The 27,172-nt window shown below is 32.3% G+C and overlaps 1 protein-coding gene across 1 annotated transcript in view; it reads left to right on the top strand.

Moving 5' to 3' along the window:
- Window positions 1-16,289, top strand: part of LOC136980285 (mRNA export factor GLE1-like) — a 33,152-nt gene extending 16,863 nt beyond the window's left edge. The window contains exons 5-10 of the mRNA XM_067276374.1: window positions 9,962-10,218; window positions 11,829-12,284; window positions 12,357-12,469; window positions 14,158-14,370; window positions 14,454-14,641; window positions 15,845-16,289. Of these exons, the coding sequence (XP_067132475.1) occupies window positions 9,972-10,218; window positions 11,829-12,284; window positions 12,357-12,469; window positions 14,158-14,370; window positions 14,454-14,641; window positions 15,845-16,289 (1,662 nt within the window). The 5' untranslated portion in view covers window positions 9,962-9,971. The remainder of the gene's footprint in view (window positions 1-9,961; window positions 10,219-11,828; window positions 12,285-12,356; window positions 12,470-14,157; window positions 14,371-14,453; window positions 14,642-15,844) is intronic.
- The last annotated feature ends 10,883 nt before the right edge of the window (window positions 16,290-27,172 follow it).

Consider the following 27,172-nt stretch of genomic DNA (forward strand, 5'->3'; position numbering starts at 1 on the left):
GATGCCATTTCGCGTTTGGAGCATTTGGACAGGTCAATTTTTTTTTAGATCGGGAGTTGGCGTTAGAAAATCGTCTCTTTCCAGGTCGTGGTTTGGAGGGGTTATAATAACTATCAGGTTTGGTCTTGGAATCGGGGGTTGTCTCTCTGTAAGTAAGAGTAACACATATTTAGTTGTTCACGAAGTTAATTTTCTAATTAAGTTCGAGACCATAAAATGTGAAACTTACTTACCCGGGGTGTTTGGCCGTGGTGGTGGTGGCTCTATATTGTCGAGTAAGCGTGGAGAAGGTGGTTGATGTTCTTCTGGTTGTGGTGGTGATAATGGTTCAGAGGCAGATATTCGTGGTCTTTTAGCTGGTGGTGACATGTCTAGTTCGTCAAGTGGTTCTAGGAGTTCAGGTTCCAGTTGGTTTTCTGTGTTAAAGAGTAAATTTATTAGAGGTATAGGTTATATAAATCTCTTAAAATACAGGATACAAACTTTCATAAAATAAGTTGCAAGTGGTCAAGGCAATATAATAATATAAGAAGTTGTTTAATGCAATATAATAACTTGTCTTATTACTGAGTTTTAAGTTAGAGAAATTTTTAAATACAAAACTAAAATGAAAATTTTTAGTTGATCTAAAAATATGTTCGATTTTGTGTAAAAACGCATCTAAAATGGCACAGTGGAACAATAAATTTAAATTAAATTGGAAAATAATTTAATACATATATAAATATTACAAAAATAAACAGACTACAAAAAAATTTTAACTCGAAATATCCTAAAAACCGGACTATATTTTCGAAGGAAATAAGTACAATACTCAGTTCTGTTCAAGATGGCTACTAATCGAAAGCGAGGGTAGCCATTATTTAGAACCAGTATAAACTTATCTATGGGCGCGCGTTGGACTAATACTATAAATCCTTGAAAGAATATTTTTGTTAAATATAATTTTTGGTAGACTATCGAGGACTTACCAAAGAATTCGTTACCGGAATTAAACTTTCGGGTAGACTATTGAAGACTTAACAAAGGAACACTCGTTACCGGAATTTCACTTTCGGGTAGACTATCCACTTCTTAACAAAGGGACACCCTCGTTACCGGAATTACCACCAAAGAAACAAAGAAATGCACTTTTTTGGCATCGTATTTAATATCTAACAAATTAATTTACGATCTTTTTAAAACTAATTTAAAATTACAAATAAATTATATGCATTGCTTCCGAAGTGTATCCATCTAGCATTCAATACCTAATAACCGCAACATTTTTATTGTTTCTATGCTGATAAAAATTATCGTATATGCCGTATATATCAAATGTAAAAGAAATATCATTACACTAATTACATATTTAAATTCTAAAAGCTACATATTATCGGATAAGCACTAAAACAAAATGTGAAATACTCACGAAATCTGTCAGCAAAAAAGGAAGCACTCAAAAAATAACTGAAGTAGACTGAATTCTTCTAGAAAAATGGCGATAGGACAAATATTAATCTGAACCTGACCACTTATTGTTTGAAATAGGACCTAAGTGTTGCCGACTCGACTTTAAGCAATTCCATTTTAATAAAATTTTTATCAAATTCCAGAAATAAATTTAAACTATTCTCTTACGTCTAAGTTTTGACGTAAATATAATAGTCACATATTTAAAGCACTAATTAAAAAAAAATCTTTTAATAATCCCTAAAGGATAAGAAAGATTCCTGATAAGTAAACCTTAAAAATATATTTTTTTTAATATAAACTGTACAGTACTTTGTATGAAATTATATATTACAAATTTTACGAACAAGACAAAAAATATCTATCGAAATTGAATAAATAATAGTATCTATTGAATATTTTAATTTAGATCCATAAAATAAAATGCGAAATAACTTTAATCGTTAATCTATTTTGAAGTTTTTACATCTCGTTAGTATTATCTACCTTACAATATAACAAATATGTATATAATTAAAATATTTTATCACGTAAACTCTCTTTTTAGTTTTATATTACACATCATTAAAAATATTCTCCAATTCACACTGAAATGCGACAAAGCAGACATGCACATCGCATGGCTGTTTTGTCATTTGTTTGTGCAAGTAAGTTTAATAAAAATATTTTTATAATAGATCTACCCAAATATTCGTAAATATATTTAAATTAATGTATTCGAGTTTAATATAGTTTCATATTGTTGGATTGGCATAGAAATATTTAATTGATGTCTATATCGGGACTACCCGACGGCGTCCATAAAACTATAAAAAATTTATTTAAAAATATCAAAATCTATTGTTTTTTTAAAAATTATATCCTTTTTTGAATGAATTGTATTTAGTATTTTATTTTTCTAATTATTAATTATTTTTATTAACCAACTTTTAGCTATTTTTTATTTTATGCTAAAAATGCGTACAGATGGCGCTACATCTGAAGGCAGGAAATCAGATATAAGCAAAAATTAATTGATATTTAGAAATTAAATGAATATTCTGGGCTGATATATACGACATTATGTAAGTAGAAGCGTGTTAACGTAACTATCGAGTCTCAGAGCAATTGGTCAAAGGCCTAGGAATTCATAGCAAACTAACAAACAAGCATTCTCATTTATATCACTATATAGATTTTATATATTTTTTGCTCTTAAATAAATGTAGGAAGATGACTTTTAAAAATTATAAAAGGCTATAGCATATATAATTATATGTAATATAACAATGTGTAATATATGTAGTATATAACATTGAAGGGATAAGACAGAAAAAAATTTTCTTAAAAAGGATCATATATGAAAAAGGTGTGAACCCCTGGTCTACATTAATATATTTTAGCTATAATATTGTCCTGTTTAAAATGAATTTAACCTAATACAATTCCAAACAAGCTTAAGTTGTATATCCTTGATGCAAATATGTATTAAAATCCTTAACTGACCCAAAATTTAGAAAAAGTGTTTCATTAAAAATTTTTAGACCTTGCAATTTTTATCCATTTTCAATTAGATTATTAGATTATGTGAGGCAATGATTATCAATCACATTTAATTTTGACAAATTTAAATTATTTGGAAATGTTTGTTTTCACATTTTGTTTTAGTGCTTATCCGATAATATGTAGCTTTTAGAATTTTAAATATGTAATTAGTGTAATGATATTTCTTTTACATTTGATATATACGGCATATACGATAATTTTTATCAGCATAGAAACAATAAAAATGTTGCGGTTATTAGGTATTGAATGCTAGATAGATACACTTCGGAAGCAATGCATATACTTTATTTGTAATTTTAAATTAGTTTTAAAAAGATCGTAAATTAATTTGTTAGATATTAAATACGATGCCAAAAAAGTGCATTTCTTTGTTTCTTTGGTGGTAATTCCGGTAACGAGATTGCCCCTTTGTTAAGACGTGGGTAGTCTACCCGAAAGTGAAATTTCGGTAACGAATTCTTTGGTAAGTCCTCGATAGTCTAGCAAAAATTATATTTAACAAAGATATTCTTTCAAGGATTTATAATATTAGTTCAACGCGCGCCCATAGATAAGTTTATACTGGTTCTAAATAATGGCTACCCTCGCTTTCGATTAGTAGCCATCTTGAACAGAACTGAGTATTGTACTTATTTCCTTCGAAAATATAGTCCGGTTTTTAGGATATTTCGAGTTAAAAATTTTTTGTAGTCTGTTTATTTTTGTAATATTTATAAATGTATTAAATTATTTTTTAATTTAATTTGAATTTATTGGTCCACTGTGCCATTTTAGATGCGTGTTTGCACAAAATCGAACATATTTTTAGATCAACTAAAAATTCTCTATACTTTTCCGTTAACTGGGAACCAAGCATTTTTACTATTATTTTTAGTGAAATCGATAATTTATACATCATTGTTTATATATGTTTAATGTTACAACATTTCGCTAAAAATAGCAGTAAAAATGACTGGCTTCTAGTTAACAGAAAAGACCCAAATTCTCTAATTAGTCTAGAACAGCGGTTCCGAACCAGTGGTTCGCAAGAGCTAAAATATGGTTTGCGAAAGATTTAAAACTTTTATTTATTTTAAATTATTATACCTACTTTGATACAAACTGAATTTAATTTTTACTAAAAATGTATGTTTTCTATTATAATGGTACTGTTAAAGCAAAAGTCTTGAGTTTAACGATTACTTATATTAAAAGTTTTGATTAAAGTTTATTTTTCTTAAACCTTGTGGTCTCTGCTAACAACAATGAAATCAAAGTGGTCCCTGGTCAAAAGAAGGTTGGGAACCACTGGTCTAGAAAGAGGGAGACCTAATTTTTGCACCCGGTGAAAACGTGTAAGATCGGCTATAATCTAATAATCTTAATCTTCGCTATCGTTACTTTTTGCCCGAGCGACTCCGGGCTCTTCTCCTAGCACCTCATAAGTCTTAACCATATTTATATTTTACGAATATTTATAATAAATAAATAATATCTGCTAATTCATATGCTTGCTAAGTGAGCAAATATTTTTAAGTTTCTGTCGCCTAGTTATCGTGTATCCGATTTTTCGATGACAGATTTTTGACTAGATGTTGGCTACGTTCAACAGACTTAACAGCTCGGAGCCGTTGAGTATTTTTCTGCCGAACGTTTTATACAGTAGCAGCGCCGGATTAAGCCTTTAGCGGGCTTTAGACAAAATTTAAATTGGGGCCCCATTTAAATAAGTTGCTTCTAAACAAATCTTATATAATGTGACATTAGCGTAGCTAGCATGGGTGACACCCGGTGCGGATATCGTGGTGTCACCCCAAGTTACACCGTAGTGTTACCCTTTTTAACTTTTTTATAAAACACTAGTGAATTGTAATATCTTCGCACTCGAGCAACTTGAACGCTACATCGAATATGCGATGTCGCGACGTATAAGTTTAGAAAATAAATCATAACCATACATCAGTACTACCACGAGAGGCGGCCATAGGAATATTTCTAGATGGTGCGAGAGATCTCGTGGCGCACATTACTTCTGACGCACGGATGGCTGTTGACTTTTTTTTTTGTTTTTTTTTTTTTTTGTTTAGATAATGGCTAGTCGAGCGGACCTTAGTAGGAATTGTTAAATGCAGCCTTTTCTGACCTATCTAATTTCTTAAATAATTTTTCACTCCTTTTGAAACAGAGAAATCTTAATCTTCTGCACTGAAGCCGGGCCTTTCCGAATTACGGGCCCTAGACATTTCTCTACTTTGCTTATTCGATAATCCGGCCCTGTACAGTAGTGCTGTTTCCGAACATGGGAGCGATCGTTCTGCGTCTCTCCTACCAAGGGAGTGCGCTGCTGTTTGTAGGCATTTAGGAACAATGTGAATGAAAGATGGTGGTGCCTGTACTATCGATAGTATTGTGATATTAGCGAGGTTGAGGCCGAAGTTTTAAACGCGAAAACGTGTACGTCGGACATTCAGTGCCGCTTTCCTGTAATCCTAGAAGTTTGACAATGGTGTTTGGAAAGTCAGTGGAATCGTGCTCGACATTCCAAACGCCATTGTCAAACTTCTAGGCTTACAGGAAAACAGCACTGAATGTCCGACGTACACGTTTTCGCGTTTAAAACTTCGGCCTCAACCTCGCTATTATTAGGCGCGATTATTAGAGTACTTTAGCGATACTGCTCTGTCAGCGCCATCTAGGAGCACCCAAAGGAACTAATGTCTCAATCATATCTTTAACGTATAACGGTGAATTGTAAAAACAATTGAAAGGTTTAAGTTTACAAAAACGATATTTAGCGTAACTTATCAACATTGGAAGTAAATACAGATCGTAAAATACGTATCTTAAAATATTTCTGTTGATGTTGCTTATCCTAAAACAAAAGAATAAAAAATAAATTCGAGACTCGATTATAATGATTTAGCTGGAAAATTCCAAAATGTAAATTGTGCTATTATAATTCACTAAAGGAATTACATAAAGCACTAGTGTTTTCACCTGGACAAGCTGGTTTTTACATTCATAGTCCGGATTAATTATTAATTTGTCCGGTTTTCGTAGAAATTGTGAAATTATGATGAAACAAAATAAATTTATAAAAATATTTACGAATATTTTATTTTAACGGTTAAAGACTTTAACTTCACACTCTCACCCAATCTTATCCCTAAGCTAAAAGTGACATAAAATGTACTTTTAAAATTCTAACTTGCAAATATCTCTGGCAAATATTAGGTTTGTTCAAACACAAGTCCCTAACTGGTTTAAAACTGGTATGCATATTGTTCAGTTCTTGGCTGTACAGTCACATTATGCATGCCTTGTACGGTTTCAAATTCAAACCAGTCAGGGACTTGTGTTAGAACAAACCTATTGTCTGGGTCAGCAATTTTGAAACGGTGGTAACACTGTAAAGCACATACATTCTCAGCTGCAAAAAATATGAAACACTTAAAGCCAACATGTAATAGTAATCAAATTTTACACAGGAGTGGCAGTAGAGATCTTTCTTTGCTGTTTATTAGTCTGAAATAAGGGAAATGTGTATTCTAGATGCTTGATTGATCACCCACTGGATAGTTGTTGATACTTACTGTAAAAAAATCTCTAAAGTAGAAAGTATTGGAAAGCAAACATCAGATGAAAAAGATTAATTTCTGAGAAAATATGTTGAATATCATAATGCTAAATGTTTAAAACTTCACTATTCCAGGAAAATAATGTTTTATGCCCAGACAGGAAGCTCACTTCTACATTTATTGCTCATGCCTTGTGTATTCATTATAACAACATCTGTAATTAGTGGAAAAGCATTTTTATTTAAGGTTTTAATTTTTTAAGGTTGAACTTTGATAGGTGATAAATAAAGTATGAAAATTACACATGATAAAACAAGTCTAAAGTATTCACAAACTACAAAATAAAAATGGAGTTACATTTAACTGTATATGGCAGCCATTTCTAGCATTTTCTGTCCATTGCATCAATGTCATATCTGTTAATTGAATATCATAACTGTATTGAATATTTGTTCTGAGACATCTTGCATAAATGGCAATTTATGTCTGAATTCTTGTTGGGTTTTATCTTATGCATTTTTCAATTTCTGATGATAAACTTTTGCATAATATATTGAAACAATCTACATCAAGGAATATTTTGACAGTAAAAGTCGTTCCATTATCCTAGTAATTTTTTTAGTTCTTTATCAGATTTATATTCTTTATCACCTGCTGATGTTTCTGCTTCTATCTATACTTTGAAATCTGTAGTTTTATAGTAGATGATCACAATGATTTTAATAGGTTCACAACTTCTCGTAGGTTACAGATTTTGCCAATTTTTTATTAGTTGTATTTATTTGTGTAGAAGCATATCCACAAAATTAGCTAAAGTAGCTATTTTGTAATCTTGAAAATTATTGTAGAGAATAGCTTCTTTCGTCAATATTGACCAGGATGCAAAGAGAACAGATTGTGTGATAAATCTAAGTCTAGATCACTCTGCATTACTAAAACAGGGCTCTTGAACTTTATAAATCTATCTTAACCAAGTACTGCACATTGCCCAGCCAAGATATAAGAAATGATCTATATTTTTGTTTCTAATTTTATTACAAGTTTTTTATTTGGACTATTATAAAATTCGTATAATTTATTTAAACTACAAAAATTATGCTTGGCAACCAATACATTTGCCGTTGTAAACTATCTGGTATTGCTAATAAATTTCTAAAATATGACAATATTTTTAAATGTCCAGAAAATCAATTTCACTGTCACTAATGTTTTCAGTCTTGTTTAAAAACTATCTTTAGGTGCTTAGAATCAGATTTGAAATCTTATCATATTTCTCCTTACTTACTTTGTTCTTCTCCTACTTGGTGCTAGGATGGTTACTGTTATACAGAGTCATTTAACTGCCAATCAAACATGCAAACATGATCTCTTCACACAAATTTGTTTGTAAGTTGAAAAACATACTATAATTTTGAATTTGGTTCTTAGCATCTGAAGGTGTTTAATTAGGAAAGACTGAAAACATTAGTGAGAGTGAAAGTTGATTTTCTAGACTTATCAAGGTGTATTATAGGATAATATCTAGTTTGTCACATATTGTTTGTATGGACACATTTTAATATAAATTTTGATTAGTTAGAAATTTCCACTTGTTTGTCTTATTTTAATCATTAACAAAAAGATGGAATTTTATTTAAAATCAAAGAAATGAATTGTTTTGATACTTAAGTGTTATTAGCTAATTGTTTCTCATATCTGGAGATCTTACACTAAGCTTCAACATGCTATTTTCCAGTTGCAACATTATTTAATTTTAATGCAGAGACTGTGTTGAATGTATTACCAGATGCTTAAGGTAAGGGCAGAAAAACAATTGATATTTTTTTGGGACTCTTAGAGTCGGGGCTATAGGCAAATATTTTTTCTGCCAATGGAATAATGCATTGCTAGTACTTGCATTTTAGATTTTGCATATAACTGAGAATGGAAAAAATGAATATGAAGTAATTACATTCATTAATAATTTTTATATATATATTATAATTAAAGATTTCAGTGAAAAAGTAGTATAAGTAACAAAAAGTATAACTTGAATATATTTGTGAGAAAATGTAATATTGGTTAAAAATAATGTTTTAAATAGATATGCAGTGAAACCTTGGTTTTTGAACATAATTTATTCCTAAAAGTTGTTTAAAAACAAATTGTTTTACAACCAAAACAAAGATCTACAAATGCAATATTATAATGTCTATATATACTGTATACGTTAAAAGCAAAATGTTCGGTCACCACCAACTGAAACGGAAACTCACACTTTACAAAGAAGTGTTATAAATAGTGACTCAACTTTGCCTGCATGAAATATAACCAGATTAATCAAGACAGACAAGTACTTTATTCATACTTTCTTAAATATCATGTTTCAATTGATTTTATTTCAATTTTAGTTTCAGTTTGAATGTAAAGGTCAGAATTTTAATTATTTTATTATTAATTGTAAATGTAATTATTTTTAGTTTTAATTAACTAGATATGTAGTAGTAATAAATATTAATATTATAATATATGATATTAATAAATTTATGTTATTTAACTTAAGTATATTTAAACACAAATTCTTGATTGCCATTTATATTATTTGAATGTCAATTAATGCAGTTTTTATTAATTAATTTGATATAGATTCAGTTTTGGCACATACCAAAAAAAATGGAAATAGTCTTTTTGGCATTGAAATCTAATTTAAATAGCAATGTCATCATGTGACGTCTAATGACAGAAGTCAATCTCAATGCCACTAACTTCTTAATTGATAGTCCTCTTGGTAATTGGTCAGGCCATCATCTTTCTTTAACATGGGAAGAATAGGGAGTTGACTATCTGTCTCTCTCTAATCTATGGCTGGCTCTTGCCAAGCAGCCTGTTTGGCAATCAAGTTCTCATACGGCATTTGGGGCAAATATGAGTTTGAAATTTGTTTGTGACCTGAATTGTTTGAAAACTGAGTTTTGGCTGTGTTTATTTGCATATTACTGACATTTATAATCACTGTTTCAAATGATTTTCATCTCTTAACAATAACAAAACATATGAGACTGTAACAGGAAATAACTTTTATTAAAAATATCTAAGCCAAACGCTTGCCATAATGTATCAGGCTATTTTTTCACTCCTGTTAATAATTAGATTTTATGGCAATCATTTGGCTTTGATTAATGACATCAGGTTTAGAGATGTTTGTATCTATCAAAAATATCTGGAATCTAGAATTTATAATTCATCAGTCTTGATAATTAGTGTGTCCCTGATTATAATAAATTTTTGTTCATAACAATGTATTAAAAGCACTTGATATACATTACTTGAATTAATTTTTATTAATATAAATATATATGAATGAATTAATGAAAATTTACTTATATTAATTATGAAATATTAATTTTTTGAATTATGATTTCTTGTAGGAAACTCAAAATGTTGGAGAATTTAAATATGATTTATCTCAAGTTAAAGTTTATTGCAAGTGAAATACTTGAAAAATATAATAAATTGAATTGCAAGAATCAACCAAACGATGCGATAAATTTAATATATCATTTGAAAGCTATAGTTACTCAAATGGACTCTTACTTGATTAGTGATGACCCAGACATGTATCTGGAAGCTGCTGCGTGCCATTTAGAAGAATGTAGAAGAATGCTTAAATATTTTACTGATTTAGGTAAGATTATACTAATAAATGTTTCAAAATGATTCTACTTTATTGAGAGTGTTGAAATTGTATACAGTCGATTCTGGTTATTAGCCTGGTTGGTTACTAGAATATGCTGCATATTGGGACAAAACATTCGAGAACAGAATCAAATCCTATAACGTAAGCACCCCGCCATTTTGTAGCTCCTAAAAGCTCCAATGCCGTGCTATTAAGCAGAATCGACTGTATATCAATTTGACAAATATTACATCATATGTTTCTGGCTCCATATTGTTATTTCAGGTATAAAATGCTTACTTTCAGGTAGCCAATTGTTTAAATTTTTCTTGAAGGAATGTTTTTGTCCTGTTTTAGGAAAATTTCAGCTTCTTAACGTACACAAGTTATTGTTCCAGTTCAGTTCAAACAGTGACTTGTGTAGTTCTTTTGGTGAAAAATTTAAACAATTTACTACTTGGAATTAAGCATTTTATACCTGAAATATATAAATTCATTTTTTATTTTAACATATTTTTCTGATTTAATCTCAAAAATATTAAGGAACAGAAATAAATTGGATGGTGATTGATTAAATTCCTTCATCTTTTATATATAGTACAGATCTGGAGATAGTTAATGTTCTAAATTTCAAATAGAGAATCACACCTAAATGCAAAATTTTCAGCAAAGAAACACTCAAATTCAATATTCGAACGTTTTTGGCTACTACTTTATCGGCCCTCTTCAGGAAATGTAAAACGAAAAAATTGTTCTATATATAGAATGTAACTGCATTCTAATTTTTTGTTTTACGTTTCCCGAAGAGGACTGATAAAGTAGGGCTGAAAACATTCAAATATTAAATTTGAATGTTTCTTTGCTGGAAATTTTGCATTTAGATGTGATTCTCTACATGTACAGTTCCAGTTTTCTGGTAAATTTGTTGTTTATTGTTTTAAATTTTAAGTGCATAGGTTTTTGTTAAATTACTATAATTTAAATAAATCTCTTGTGAAATCTCTAGTTACTTGTTATTTCTTTTCAATATTCTGAGAAGCTTCTGTATATAATGATATTGTCCATTCTTCCTGATTTGAAATGTTTGAATCTATTTGTAGCACTTGGTTCTGCTCACAGAGTCCACCCTATATACTTGATTAAGTACTTGAAATGTCTCTGAAAAGTTTTTAGTGAGTTGAAGCAAAATTTCACAGAAACATATATTTTGAGATCTTTCATTTTTACTTTGTCAGAAATCCAATGGACACTATGTGCATGCACTCACTCAAAAGATCATACCTTGATTGTTAATATAGACGGCATGATGCAACAAGCAGCATCACTGTTTGCATTTCACTCCATGCAAGGTTTTGCTTTATTTAGAAAGTTTGATCTTATTCTATAACTTTATTAAATTTTATAAATTAATTTATATTGTATTATGTCGAAATGCTTTTGTTTGATTGATATTTTTGAAATACAAGAGAATATAATTAAATTTTCAATTCCAAATTAAACCAAATATCTTAAGTATATTTTTTGAAGAAATATTTATAGATAAATATAGAAATGCTGTAAATTTAATTTTAAATAGTTAAAGTACTTAGATTAAAATATATTTTTTTTTTTTTTTTTAGGAAATTCAAATGAAAATGATATGAATAATAATTCTTCTGTGATTGAATGTTCTGAGGTAGATAATGTAGTTTCTCAGTCTTCCGAAACAGATATTACAATTACTCAGAATGCTGCAATGGATGTTGTTCCTCAGATTTCAATGGATCATGCGAATTGTAATACAGTAGTTAGTCAATCTCCTCCTTTAGAATTTGTTTCTTTTCCCCAAAGTAATAAATTATCGTCATTGACATCATCAGATCAAACAACAAAAAACTCTAGAATTTTTGAAGTTAAGCCTGAAATCTCAATATCTGAGTCTGCAGTTGCTATTTCTAAAGTTCCAGAAAACACAGGTACAAATGTTTTTCAAGAAGCTACTGTTTCTGAAATATCTTCAAAATCACAAATTCCAGTATTTGAAAATATGCAGTTGGATGAAAATAAAAAAGCTGATTCAAATGAATTTTCTAAAGGTAAAGATAAAAAATATTAAATCAAGAAATTTTATTATTTTAATCATTTATCATAAATTGTTATTTTTTTAGATAAAACACACTACCAACATGTTGATAAAGATGCTTTTATAGAATATACAGCACTACTTCAGTTTGCAGAAACTTGGAAAAATTTATATCAAACATTTGTAAATGACCCAAAGGTTAGTGAAATTTAATAATTATATACTGTATATAAGATGTTTCAGGATAATTTAATCAGTTTAATTAGATTTTTTTGTATATTTTAGATTTAGATTATATAATAATAAAGCAGCTGATTATTTTTAGCATTTTTACAGTAACTTTTACAATATTACATTTTCTAATATTTAATCAGCTGTTTTCAATCTGATTAGATAATCTGTCATCATTCATTGACAGAAAAATAGAAATAATTGCAGCAGAATATGCTCAAAAACATAATACATTACTATTGCTTGATCTTCACATATAAACTATTGAGTATATACTTGAGATGTTATCTTATAAATTAATAATTAATTTTCATTGTTATGAATTTCGGCTTGTATTAAATAATGCTAATATAACATTGTATATTAATATCACCATACATATTTTCTTTGGTGATGAATATGAAAACTCATTTCAAGTTTGAATCAATATCCAGGAAATAATTTTTAAGATCTTTGGCCATTTTATAAGTTTTTTATTTATTCTATTTGAAACAAAGCTGTTAAAGATTAAAATTGTTATGGTGTTTTGCTCATTTTATCATGAATTCTATATTTGTTTGTTATAACTGAGTTTGACTGTATTTAAATAAAATCTCAAGTAAAGAAGTTATTACAAACATACGTACCGTATATCTCGGCGGATAAGACGAGGTATAAATTTTCATCGAAGTTTTATAGTTTTAGCTTATATCTGTTCCGTAAGATGACCCCAAACTATCAATGGCCTATGAATTTAGTTTAGATCAGCAATCATCATCTGAATAATAATACTGTACAGTGTATACGGAATTATGTCATATCTGTAATTTTTCAAATGAACAAATTTATTTTCTTGCATCTGGCAGCACTGCCTTGCGATTGTTGCAAGCATTCGGGTAATGGCCTTGACTATTCACAAAAACATTGTATGGGCTATTCTATTTTGTGCACATACCCTACTCTCTACTAGTAAATAATTACGGTTTGTCCAGTTTTTTATAATGGTTTTAATTTATATAAATTTCAATCTAATTTTTTGTATCTGTCTTATATGACAACCCTGGATTTTGAGGGCCTTTTTTTATGATTCAACTATTGTCTTATCCACCAAGATATACAGTAATTGATTTTTCACTCTGTAGAAGTGAAAAAATTTTTTTTTTTGCCTCATTAAGGTAATTTCACAACTGTTGAGGGTTTCAAATTTTATCAGGTCAAATGAAATTTTGTCACTTTTTTTCTACCATATTAAACTGAATTTGTACAGTACAATTTCAGTTTAATATGGTAAAAAAAGTGACAAAATTTTATTTGACCTGATAAAATTTAAAACTCTCAACAGTTGATAAATTACCTTAATGAGGCAAAAAAAAGTTTAGAAAGGATAGAAATTAAATATTAAATTGTTTTTCTCTCAAGAGATTGTTGAGGTACATGTCTTGATTTTTGTTATTTTTGATGTTTGCAACTTTTGGATCATTGTTAAATATTGGTTTTGAAGTTTCTTCGTGGAAAAATGATACAAGAAATATTTTAAATATTAGTATTGTTTAAAACTTTCAAATAATTTCTAGAAACTAAACACATTAAAAATTTAATAGATATTGATGAATAACTTTTATAATATATTATTATTAAAAATTTTTTTTAATTAATTTTATTTCAAAAAATTTCAGTGGAAGAAAGCAAAGGGTGATTTGCAAAAGGCTGTAAATACACCAATAAATAGTACATCTGATGTATCTGCTAAACATTTGCATGATAAAATGAAGCGTTTGGAAACATTTTTGTCTGGACATAACATTGTGGTTACTGGCAAGACAGTTTGTATAAATGTCTGTTCTGAAGGAAAATATTTTTGTTTGGATTTCATTGCAAAAAAAATAGTTGTAAGTGTTCTTAAAATATTTATATGTAATTTTTGTATAATAATATTTGAATTAATAAATTTACATTCTTTACATTATTCTAGGGTCAGGGTGAAAGTCAAATATCCTCAAGACCAGAAGCAGCATTTCCACTTGCAGCATTAACAGTATTTTTATGTCAAAAGTATCCTGATCTACTAAAATTATTTCTTGCCCACCTTTATAAGAGTTGTCCTTATTTAGTTCCGTATTATATACCCTATCAAGGACAGAATGAAGACGACTACTTAAAGTAAGTTGAAAGTTATAGTTCAATTTCTGTACTTAATAACATGTGTTTTAGTTCTTTTCTTCTGTTTTAAGATGATTCTATTTATAATCTAACAAATCAATGCAAAAAATTAATAAGTTTACTATATTACATAAAATATAATAGCATCTTACAGATGTAGTGCTTTTTTTGAACTTCAAAAATATATAGATATTTGAAATATAAGAATGTAATCATCTATTCTTAACTGAACCTTATCTAGCAAAACTGAAAGAATCAGGTTCCATTCTACTTGAACACTAAAATCTTTTAAAATAATAATTATCAAATTTTAAAAATCTTTCTTTAAACTTAGAACTTAAAATTCAGACAATTGGGTCACTTTGGAAAATTTTAAAAAATCACGAACCGCATTTTGCCAGTTTTAATTTTTTTTTTTGCCATTTCGAATTTGAGTTGGGGCATGTGCGACATTTTTTTGAGAAAGTTTAAGGTTAAACTTTCTCTCTCTAGGGAAACTTGTGCATTTTTTGCATGTTATACACGAGACTCCATTTCCTTCTTCTGTATAAATAGCATTGTGAGTGCAAATTTTGATTTCAAAAGTTCTCTTTTGCCTGTTTTTTCCTCTTCTCACATCTGCATGAATGCAGCCTAAGTCTACTAAAAAGTGAAAAAATGTCACCTTAAAAAATTTTTTAAATTATGTCAGTCAATAAAAAATCCCCAATCTGGAAATGCTGGGTGGAATTGCATGAAAACTGCATTTGGTTCTTGACATTACTTCCTGCTTTCCTGTCTAAACTTGCCATGTGATGTCATGATGTTGCTAGATGTATGATGCATGCAACTTTTATTACTCAGGAGCCTAACATTCTTCTGTTTTTCTTAAAGTATGCTTTGTGATTCAATTTCACATAGAATGTTCAAATAAGCAGACTAGGATTCTTATCACCCACTTCAATAAAAATATCGTCAAGCTGAAATTTTCGCACTGCAGCACGACCCCTGGACAATGTTCAGTTTAAATGGATAGTTGTGAATTTTAACTTTTTTAATATTTTAATTATTTTCACACACACAGAAAAGCCATATTTAACAATACATCTAAATATATTTTTAAATTCACAATACTGTTAACAAGTTATTTTTACAAACTTTGACTTTGAAAAGAATCAAAGAACTGAAATTTCTATAATTACAATTTAATTTAATTTTTTCTAGGCAACTGGGATACGTTTACTATGAAGGTGTTGTTGAAACGCAAGCTATGTTTTTGAAGAGAATGAGTGGAATAGTTTGCCTTTATGCTGCTGTCATTGTAACTCTTCCCATTTTGAACAATCCACATCCACATGGAATGAAACATGCATGGATTTGGTTGGCTAGACTCTTAAATTTGCAACCACGATCGGATATCACTGCTACAATTCTAGTGGATTTTCTCGAAGTTGCCGGCTACGCAATGCAAAAAACTTACGGAAAGCAGTTTCAAAAACTCATGGAAGCATTAGCTATTGAATTCCTTCCAAAAGTAAAAAAGGCTACATTACCTGGATCTGGTGGACCTCTTCAAAGATTAGAATACTTTCTAGAAGAATACTTTAAGGAAGGTACAATTCCTAAACCATCGGGTATCCTTGATTCTACTTTTTGGAAGATATCATAAGACTTTTGTTAATGAGAATTCCCCTCGATGTGGGTTCCTGTCCGTGGTGAGGGGACCTCCCAGAGTTGGTTTAGTAACCCTTCTTTACCATCCCTGGGATCTGAACGCCCACCTACGTGTTTGCCGTGCGTGGTGACCCGTATGCCGGAAAAGGGGATCCTGGTAGTTGAGGGGCAACCTAACGTCTCCAACACACTGCTTTGGCCTGTGCTTCGGATGAACGGGAGGCTCAAATCAGGCTCCGTTTGAGTCAATCGGCTGGTCGTTGAGTCATTCTTGACCTCGGCCTGGAGTCAACCGATCGATGCAGACCGGGCGGACACGTCAGACAAGGTGTGCTCTTCTCGATTGCATTGTGAGGGTATAGCTCCTGGGAAACCCTGGTGTGACGGTCTATGGGAGTCTCCCATGTGACGGCATCCCCTTGTTGGACCCCATGGTGGGTGGGGTCACTAGGAGCTGAATAGTTATTATTAAACATGGATTCAATAAAACTAAAAACTACAAGCACTGATGCATCACGACCAAAGGAGGTCAGTTCCTCCAACCAACCAACTTATCTCATAGTACATAGTACAACTGAAAAACCCATGTCTAAATGTTCCCCTTTCCTAATTCAAAAGTTGTTTCAATCAACTATTGGACATTTAAAGAAAATACAAAAATTGAGGTCAGGGGACCTACTGATAGAAGCAGCCTCCTCTCAACAGTCAGCAAAGCTGTTGAAAATGACATCTCTAGGAGACATAACAGTCACCATCACACCACACACAAGTTTGAACTCATCACGTGGTGTGATATCTGAGGTCGATCTGATGTCTGAAGATGAAGCAGACATCCAGATCGGTCTTGCAGATCAAGGTGTCACTGCTGTTCGACGCATCTCCATTCGTCGTGATGGCAAGCTGATACCGACTAAACATCTTATTCTCACTTTTGGAAAGCCAACATTGCCATCATTCGTTACTGCGGGATATCTTCGATGCCCAGTTCGACCATACGTTCCAAATCCGCTGCGTTGTTTCAAATGCCAGCGATTTGGACATTCCCAGACCTCCTGCCGAGGCAAAAGCTTATGTGCACAGTGTGGAACTGAAGGCCACAACAGTACTGAATGTAAAAGTACTCCACACTGTGTGAACTGCCAGGATGCCCATCCTGCCTATTCTCGGAAATGCCCTGCATGGCAAAGAGAAAAAGAAATTCAACGCCTAAAAACAGTTAACAACATACCTTACCCAGAGGCTCGGCGCATGGTCACTCAAAGTGCATCATTACAACAAAAGACATTTGCTTCTGTTTTGAAGTCCACAAAGACATGTGCGGTTCAGACAGAAATTTCCGTTTCACCAAATGAATCTTTCACTCGCCATGCTAGATGCTTGTTAACTCAATCTACAGATACAGAAGTAAAGGAGAATATAAAGAAAAAAACACCCCTACCTAAAGCAGGGATAGTAACCAGAAATGTGGGTTCTAAAAAAGCTAATAAGAACCCACTGAACAAACAAAAATTAAAATCAGCCCTCTCTAAATCTAAAAGATCAGAGACTCAGTCTATGAGTGAGTTCTCTGACTTCTCAGATGAGGAGACTAATAAGGTGGTTACACCACCAAACTCGCCTCCAAAAGGCAAATCGGCTGTAAAACTAAAGAGGGATACTTTTATAAAGAATGCTGCCTCAACCACATAATGGATTATAAAATAATCCAATGGAACTGTCGTGGTTTCCGCAACAACTTTTCTGACGTTAAACACATGACATCACCTACCACATCTCTCTGCATGGCACTCCAGGAAACACATCTAAAACCTGGAGAAAAAATTACTTTAAAAGGATTTAATCTTTACCGTAAGGATGATGATAGCCACACTCGCGCCAGTGGAGGTGTGGCTATACTGGTTTCAAACTGCATCCCGTCCTTACCGGTACAAATAACAACAGAGCTGCAAGCGGTGGCAGTCAAAATCTCTATTGGAGTAACTGTCACAGTTTGTTCCATATACTTGCCACCAGATGTCAGAGTCGATGAAGATGAATTGGATGCCTTGGTTGAACAACTGCCGACTCCATTCCTTTTACTTGGTGATTTCAATGGCCACAACCCAATGTGGGGCAGTCCTGACATAAACCGTCAAGGCAGGGCCATTGAGAGATTTATAGGCAATCACCAACTGTATTTATTTAATACTGGAGAAGTGACATACTTTCACGCCCCAACAAGAACATTTACTGCCATTGATTTGACATTAGCTAGTCCAAATCTGTTTTCAGCGTTTACATGGGAGGTTGGATCTAATCCACTTTCCAGTGACCACTTCCCAATATTTTTAGAATATCGAGGCAGAGAAAGCTGTGAAACAGCCCGTCCACCACGCTGGAAATTTGAAATGGCAGATTGGCCTGCATTTTCCTCTTTGGCTAACATCACTGAGGAAATGGTCAATACTGCCGATATCAATGATGCAGTAGAAGTTGTCACTTCCAGTATTATTCAGGCAGCCGAAAAAACAATGGGGAAAACGTCAACCAGATATCCAAAACATCCGAAACCATGGTGGGATCAGAATTGTGAGGCAGCATTTAAAAAACAAAAGAAAGCATGGGGGATTTTCAGAAGATACCCCACTGCTGAGAATTTGATAGCTTTTAAAAAAGCAAAGGCAAATGCCAGAAAAATAAGGAGGCAAAGCCAAAGGGATTCCTGGAGGAAGTATGTTTCTAGCATAACATCTTCCACCAGCTCAAAAGCAGTCTGGGATAAAATCCATAAAATTAATGGGAAATATGCTTCTCACTCTCTGTCCATGCTGGAAAATAATGGCACAATAATCAGTGACATAAAAGGTATTGCTGATTTGTTGGGTGAAACATTTTCGTCTTCATCCAGCAATATTATGTATACAACAAATTTCCAGGCTTATAAAGTCCAAAGTGAAAAACAATATCTAAACTTCCACTCTCCATCTAATGAGGAATATAATGTGCCATTCAGCAGAATAGAACTATGTACAGCAATCTCTCGCTCGGGGAATACTGCTGTAGGGCCGGATAAAATCCATTACAGCATGATTAAAAATCTGTCAGACAATTCCCTTAGTAACCTTCTGAATCTGTTCAACAGAATATGGACAGAACATACTTTTCCTGACTCTTGGAGGCTATCTATCATAATTCCCATTCCCAAGCCAGGTAAAGACTGCAAGAATCCCTCTAATTATAGACCAATTTCTCTGACTAGTTGTCTCTGCAAACTTTTCGAGAGAATGGTAAACAGACGCCTGATGTTCCTCCTAGAGGAAAAGAACTACTTTTCACCACATCAGAGTGGATTCCGTAGGAACAGAAGTACCACAGACAATTTAGTAATTCTTGAAACATCTATACGCGAAGCGTTTGTAAGACGACAGCACTTAGTGTCTGTGTTTTTCGACATAGAGAAGGCTTATGATCGCTGCTGGCGATCCATGATCTGCATGAATTTGGACTGCGGGGTAATCTGCCAATTTTTATAAAAAACTTCTTGCAGAATTGAAGATTCCAAGTTAGGATGGGCAACACTTTGTCTAGGCCTTTCACTCAAGAAGAGGGTGTTCCTCAAGGTTCTATTTTGAGTGTGACTCTTTTCCTAATAAAAATTAATAGCATAGCTAAGTGTCTTCCTCCCAGTGTGAAACACTCCTTGTATGTGGATGACTTTCAGATCTCCTGTCAGTCTACTAACATGAGTTTTATTGAAAGACAACTGCAAACCTCCCTAAATCGCATAGACAATTGGTCCAAGATCAATGGTTTTACTTTTAATGCAGAGAAGACCTCGTGCATCCACTTTTGCCGAAGGCGTGGTTTGCACCTGGACTCTGAAATTCACCTAAATGGGGTTAAAATCCCAATGGTCAATGAAGCAAAATTTTTGGGTGTTGTGTTTGACCATAAATTGATGTTCTTACCACACTTGCACAATTTGTAGAGTAGATGTTTAAAATCTCTGAACCTTTTAAAGGTATTATGCTGCTTATCCTGGGGAGCAGACAAATGTTCGATGCTCAGGATATATAGAGTCCTCGTTCGCTCTAAGCTGGATTATGGATGTGTTGTTTATGGCTCTGCGCGAGAATCTACTCTTCGGATGCTGGATCCAATCCACCATCAAGCATTGTGTTTGTGCACTGGTGCATTTCGAACTTCTCCTGTTCAAAGTTTGTACGTGGATGCTTATGAGCCTCCACTATCTCTCAGGAGAGAGCAGTTGTCTTTGTTCTATTACATTAAACAGAAATCTCTGGCTAAACCTTCAGTTTATTGTAGAGTATCAGATACTCAGCTGAAAAGATTATTTACAGCTCGCCCAAGTTGTGTCCCTACATTTGACATTAGAATGGAGAATGTAAGCAGCACGATTGACTTGGACACAAGCAACATTTCACAGGCCGAGGTCGATAATATATCACCTTGGTCAACTCCTGTGATTAATGTTGACTTTAGCTTAAAGCAGTTTCCTAAGGAATCCACCCCGGACTACATCTATAGGCAGCACTTTGCAGAAATTCAACACCACGACAGGAATTTAATTCCTATTTATACTGATGGATCGAAATCGGTTGATTACGTTGGCTCAGCCTTTGTCTGCCAGGATGAGATCGTGGCAGAACAAATTGCATCGAATTCTTCCATCTTTACTGCAGAGTTGCAGGCTATTTACCTAGCCTTAAAATATATAATTAGTAAAGGTCATCGTCGCTGTGTTATTTACACTGACTCAGTTAGTGCACTTCAGGCTTTGATCTCACATGAACCTAGTTCTCACTCTATAGTGATTAAAATTCGCAAACTGTTCTTGCCATCTTATTGCGAGTAATATTCTTGTAAAATTTTGTTGGGTCCCAGGCCATGTAGGTATAAGAGGGAATGAAGAAGCTGACGCAGCTGCAAAGTCAGCAAGTCCTTCTCAGCATAGAATGTTTATTGAAGGAGGTGACTTGAAGCTGGTCGTTAAAAAACGAGTAGCTGAGAGATGGCAAAATGTGTGGAACGAACAAGTCCACAATAAACTTTACGAGATCAAACCTATAATAGAAAATTGGACACACAACAAACAGTATGATAGGAGATCTGAAGTAATTCTTACTCGTCTGAGGATTGGACATACTCGGCTTACTCATCAATACCTTTTAAAGGGTGATGACCAGCCAGTATGCCAGTATTGCATTTGTATTTTAAGTGTCAAACACATACTTTGCAACTGTGTTGCTTTTGACCAGAGTCGCAGACAGCATTTCGGAAATGCAAATTTGAGAGAGATTTTGGGCCAGAGGCCAAATCTTGATAAGATACTGAACTTTTTGAAAGTTATAAATATTAATAAAGAGATTTAACTAATTTATTTATTTATTTATTTAGTATATATTTATATTTGTGTTGTACTGTTTGTTTGCACTTGTTTGTGTTTTTGTGATATATATATTTAGCTTTAAAAACAATAATCTCTAAAAATTGTAAAATTTTTAAAAATAAACGAGTTTTAAAAAATTAACTCTTTTTTATCCGATTTCGAATGAGCTAAGAACTGAGATGGACACTGAGAATTAACAAATATTCCTTACTTTATTGTTCTTTATCCATACGTTATTATCTGAATTATCCAAATGCATTTCACAAATTTCTTTGCCTCTTCAGTGGATATTACACTTTTTCAACACTGTTACATTTATACTCTATCAAGTTTTCCCAGCATGCATCTACAGATAAACCCGTATTCAGATTGATGGTATTTGCATAACTTTTGATACAATAATGTTCTGCGATGCGTCTTGTTACAATATTATCTATTTTATACAATATTTTAATATTACTTCTATTTATGATACAATTATTATTTTTACAATGTTGATACCATGGGGATTCGGTTCTTTTCAGACGAATTGCCGCCTCATGCTCTTTAACACGTTGTTCAAGTTGTCTTCCTGTTTCACCAACATAGATCTTACTTCTTGGACATGTGCATATTAGTTTGTAGACGACTCCTGCTTTTTTCAAAAAATCGGATAAAAAAGAGTTAATTTTTTAAAACTCGTTTATTTTTAAAAATTTTACAATTTTTAAAGATTATTGTTTTTAGTACGTATATATAACCGATCCCATTGCTTGTATTATTTATTATATTATATTTAGCTTTGTTTAATTTTACCATTTGTCATGGCGCAGTATAGCCTGTATGGCTCTTGTGCCAAAAAACTAGAACTAACCAACCAACTAACCAACCGTTAATGAGAATTGTCAACAAATCAGTTTAAACTCGGAGTTCGGCTCACAAATTGGCATAAAGATATGATTAAATTTTAATGATTTACTACTAAAATTTTACCATTTTTATTATGTTAAGTTGCTGTAAATTTAATAATAATTAATAATGATATGTAAATTCTAAAAATTTCAAAAATTTTTGATTCTGAATAATTGAATTACTGTTAGGATTGTATATGAAGAATAATGTATTAAAATATCTTTGATGTGTACATATTTTACTGTATATTTGTAAAAAATATAATAATAATAATATACAGAAAAGAAGATTTTAATAACTTAATAAATTTTAGAAATAATAATTGGTTTGTTGTTTATTTTGCATAAATAACACATTTTCACTGAGTATCTAAAAGTTGGTAAAAATAATGTAGTGTAAGATTCGCAGACTTTAAAGGGAGATACGATTAATCCCGTTTCACTGACACCAGTGTAAGATTTGGACTGGTGTATACTGGGCTTAAATATCCCGCGTCAGGATGAGCTTAACCCTTTTCATGCGGAAAACCTTTAGCATTAAGTAAATACGTGGAATTCGTTATGCGGCGCATTTTTGCGTTTTTCGGGTAATTTTTTGAATTGCGATATTTCGCTTCAATATCGCGCTATATTCAATCTGATTTTTGTGTTTGATTAAAAACATATTACAGTTTACGATTGTATAATGTTTAGTTTTATACATATTGAAAATAATATGAAGTTTACGAACAAATTTAAAGGTTACGAAAAAAAAAAATTAATTTACAGAGAATCGCTGAACTTTGCACCTCTGTTAGATAGAAACATCTGTCCTCTATTAAACAAAACAAACCGCAGCTTTCTACCTAAAGCGGGGGAGAAGTTATTGCCATTATTCACACTATGTCTCTAATTACTTGCTGAGAGTAGTCGATTTTTATCGTGAAGCGACACCGATTAGTCAGCTGTACGACTGTGTCAGTACAGCTGACACAGTCGTAAAGCTGTAATTTTGAATACATTTAATTATTTTACTTTTGTAAAATAATTAAATGTATTCAAAATATATATGAATTCATTTGACAAAAATTTTAAAGCCAAATTAACAGCGCGAACACCTTCCATAGACTTACTATAGGAAGGTGGAGTTTCCCGGGAATATTTATCGCTAGATAGTTTTAAAAACATATTTACTCCCCTAAATATTGTCGAATTAGCTAATTTAATGTCTAAGTGCATTAAATTAGTTAATTAGAATTAAAAATCGATTTAAAAAGCGAATTTACAGTGATTGTTTACATTTTACTCCGAAGATTGGAGGCGGAACTTTTCGCGGCAATTTTTTCGTTTCATAAGTCTGTGATTAGTTAAAGTAACGTCAACAAAGACAGAAGAGACTCAATAACACTCAGGAAGGAGTTTCCCTTTGATTGTTTTTAGCCAACTGTGTAAACTGCGAAGATTTACTGTAGAATAGTAGGGGATGTATTTACCAAAATATTTATGGCCCAGGGTGGTAACAAAACGTTTATTGGCTTAAACAAAGTCAATCGACATACAGAAGAGCGAATCAAAGCTAAGATCTCTGGAAAACTCGAATATAGCGCAAATTAATCGAATTTTTTATTTGTTACGATCAGTAAGTTTCGCATCACCGATAAACGAAGAAGTCACGTGATACACACCGATCGGTAGCTAACCGCATTGTAAGGGAATCCGTGTATGTGGGCGGTTGCGAAAGAGGCAAATGATGACAAGTGTTTACATGCGGAAAATTGTTTATTTGGACGAATTCATGCTTACATCGGTTTGATTTGTTCCAAATCTTAGCGATCTTCAGTAACGTGCACGAGTTCAGTTGGTCGATCTATCCAGTCCCGGGAGGACGAGAAAGGCCGTTCGACGATGGTGACGGGCGGTGACACACTTAAAGTTCCGAGTGACGACACTACACACACTGTCTTAATCCACAAGAGGCATGTCCGTCATTCCGGAAAAACTCCTCTTTGACCTTGAAGTCCCAGTTTTTATACGTTTTTCTCGTGTACTATCCACCTTGCGGATTGGTCCCTCGTCCCCTTCCTCGCTTCCCGATTGGTCTCCCCTTTGTTTTCAAGCGCAAAACGAGACCATGTCGGGTCGCGGGAAAGGTCCGATTCGAGGTGTCTATTTGACACCCTTTGTCGACTATGCTCCAAGATTGTTGATAGAACCACAACACCTGCACTCAAGGGCGTCGCCAGAGGGGCAGTTGCCCCTCCCTAGACATGCGAAAAAACTTATTTAAATGCTAAGTCATTTATTGCCCGATTTATAATTCCCGCGCAAAAAACCCAAGAAGATTATGTTTTAATTAAAATAATCTTCTTAAGCTTTTTAAAATTTATGAATCGTTTTTATTTTAACTACATACAATTCATATCCTCTATCAATTTATATCATCTTGCCCCTCCTGGCCCATTGGCTGGCGATGCCCTTGCCTGCACTTATAATTTAATCCGTTGTTTGCAATTGATGTCATTTTGGAATTCTAACGATCACGCGTTATTTTTCTATCTCTCCAATTTTTCTTTTTTTCTGAAATTGTTTTCCAAAGTTCAAATTTTTTTCTTTGAATAGTTGTGTTGTGTCAAACTTATACCTTTTTATGAGTGCGTGTGTCAGAGTTCTACCTTTGGATTAAACATTAACAGGTCGTTTAACACGCGTTGACGTCATCCCGAGACTCGTTGTTTACATTTTTCGTTAAGTTGTTTTGATCAAGAGTTTTTTTTCTCTCTCTATTATATAATTTATCGTTATTTTTTCACAACAGGATTCTGCATTTTTTTGCGATTTCGGACCTCGTCTGGGTCCTCACAGTAGTTAATGTGAATTATTGGTTTAATTTAATTTTGGTTTTGTGATAGAACTATAAAAAATAATTTAACAAATAATTTAGTTAAAATACTGAAAAATCAAAAAAGAATCATAAAAATATTGTATTATGTAAGAATACATTAATAAAATTTATACTTAAAAAAAAATGAAAATTATTTTTGGAAATTGATTTGAAAGTGTATTTTCCTTAACAAATTTATCAATATTATAATCATCTCAATGCCAACTTGTACTGATTTACAGGATGAGATGGTTAACTTTTGGGTTAATTAAATGTATTTAACGTAACCATCAGTAATCTGGCATCCTACAGGTCTCAGTAGGTCAAACTATTAGAGCTGAAGAATGGAAAAATACAGGCATTACTTTAAAAACAGACTTTTTTTTAATGCAAAAATTTCATTCTTTATTGAGATTTACGTGTTTCTGATCCATGACAGGCTTAATTTTAGAACAAGTTTTTATTTATATTCTGCATTGTTAATTAATAAAATGAGACTTTCGGTGCCTAAATCCCCAACTGCATGGGCTCAATGAAAGCGATATGTTTGAGATAAATAAATATCGCGATATTTATTTTTCGGGCGGGAAATATCTCAATTAAAAAACGTTACTAAACTCAGGAATGAACGGATCCAGCATTTCTGTGTAGTTTATTTAACCATTCGGTTAAGACTTCCAAGGTTCTAGACAGCTCCGAAAGGTTTGGCACAACGATTGTACGTAATAAGATCTAAGGAAATATCGTATGGATGTATGGTAAGTTTATTATGGTTACCGATAAACAGAAGCACTAAATCTTGATTTTTACCGAACCTGTATTCGATAGAGGTAGTTGTGTGCTAAGTATTAATAAATTTTCCATCTTTATATTAAAATTAATATAATAATTTTGGCTTAAATGCATTATTTCCCTTCATCGCAATACCAGGAAATTTGAATGATAATTAACAAATGATATCAAAAGACAAATAATAGGATTATGGGAATTAATAAATTCTCATCGAGAATAACGAGGAAATTCTGCATTCATGAAAAACTTCCAAATTGGATACGTCCACGGAGCTATAATATTTAACTGGATGCAGGAGCGTTCTGTTGCTAGTAGCGGTCGTAAGTGGCTTCACTGTGGGACAAACCGCCATTTCGTGAGGGGAAGAAAGTTTGTTGTTCTTTTGAACTTGACATTTGAAAAGAGAAAGAAATAAAGTAAACATTCGGTTATGTTTGTTTATCATATGCAGTGCAATTGTATTTCTTATATGCTTCATCTATGTATCTCTCACTTTTGGGAAAATCTTCAATCTCATTTTTCTCAAGCTCTACTTAGCCAATATTGATTAGAAAAATTTTTATAAGAAAAACTGACGGACGACATACTGTAACTAGAAAAAAAAAACCCAATGACTATTGAAAAATTTCTAAAATCAAAACTAACGAATTTTTGCTGTACTTTTCGATATAGTACTCGGTATATTTATCCGGTATTCTAGCCAGGACTCTCCTAGGAGTACTTTTTGATGCTCTGTGTGATTTTCCAACCCGAAAGTTTCTATCTTACGCAGATGTTGAGTTACACTTTATTAAAAATCTCAAATTTTTTTAGATTTGATGTGAATTCAGCCTAAGTATATCATATCGAAAAATATCCTTGAAATTATCCTTTCCAAGGATACAGTTCGTCCCAAAAATATAGATAATCTATATGTTTTTATTATTATTTTTTTAATATTAAGTATT

Source organism: Centruroides vittatus, unplaced genomic scaffold (genome assembly GCF_030686945.1).
Source record: "Centruroides vittatus isolate TY-2023 unplaced genomic scaffold, ASM3068694v2 contig_688, whole genome shotgun sequence".
Classification (NCBI taxonomy): domain Eukaryota; kingdom Metazoa; phylum Arthropoda; class Arachnida; order Scorpiones; family Buthidae; genus Centruroides; species Centruroides vittatus.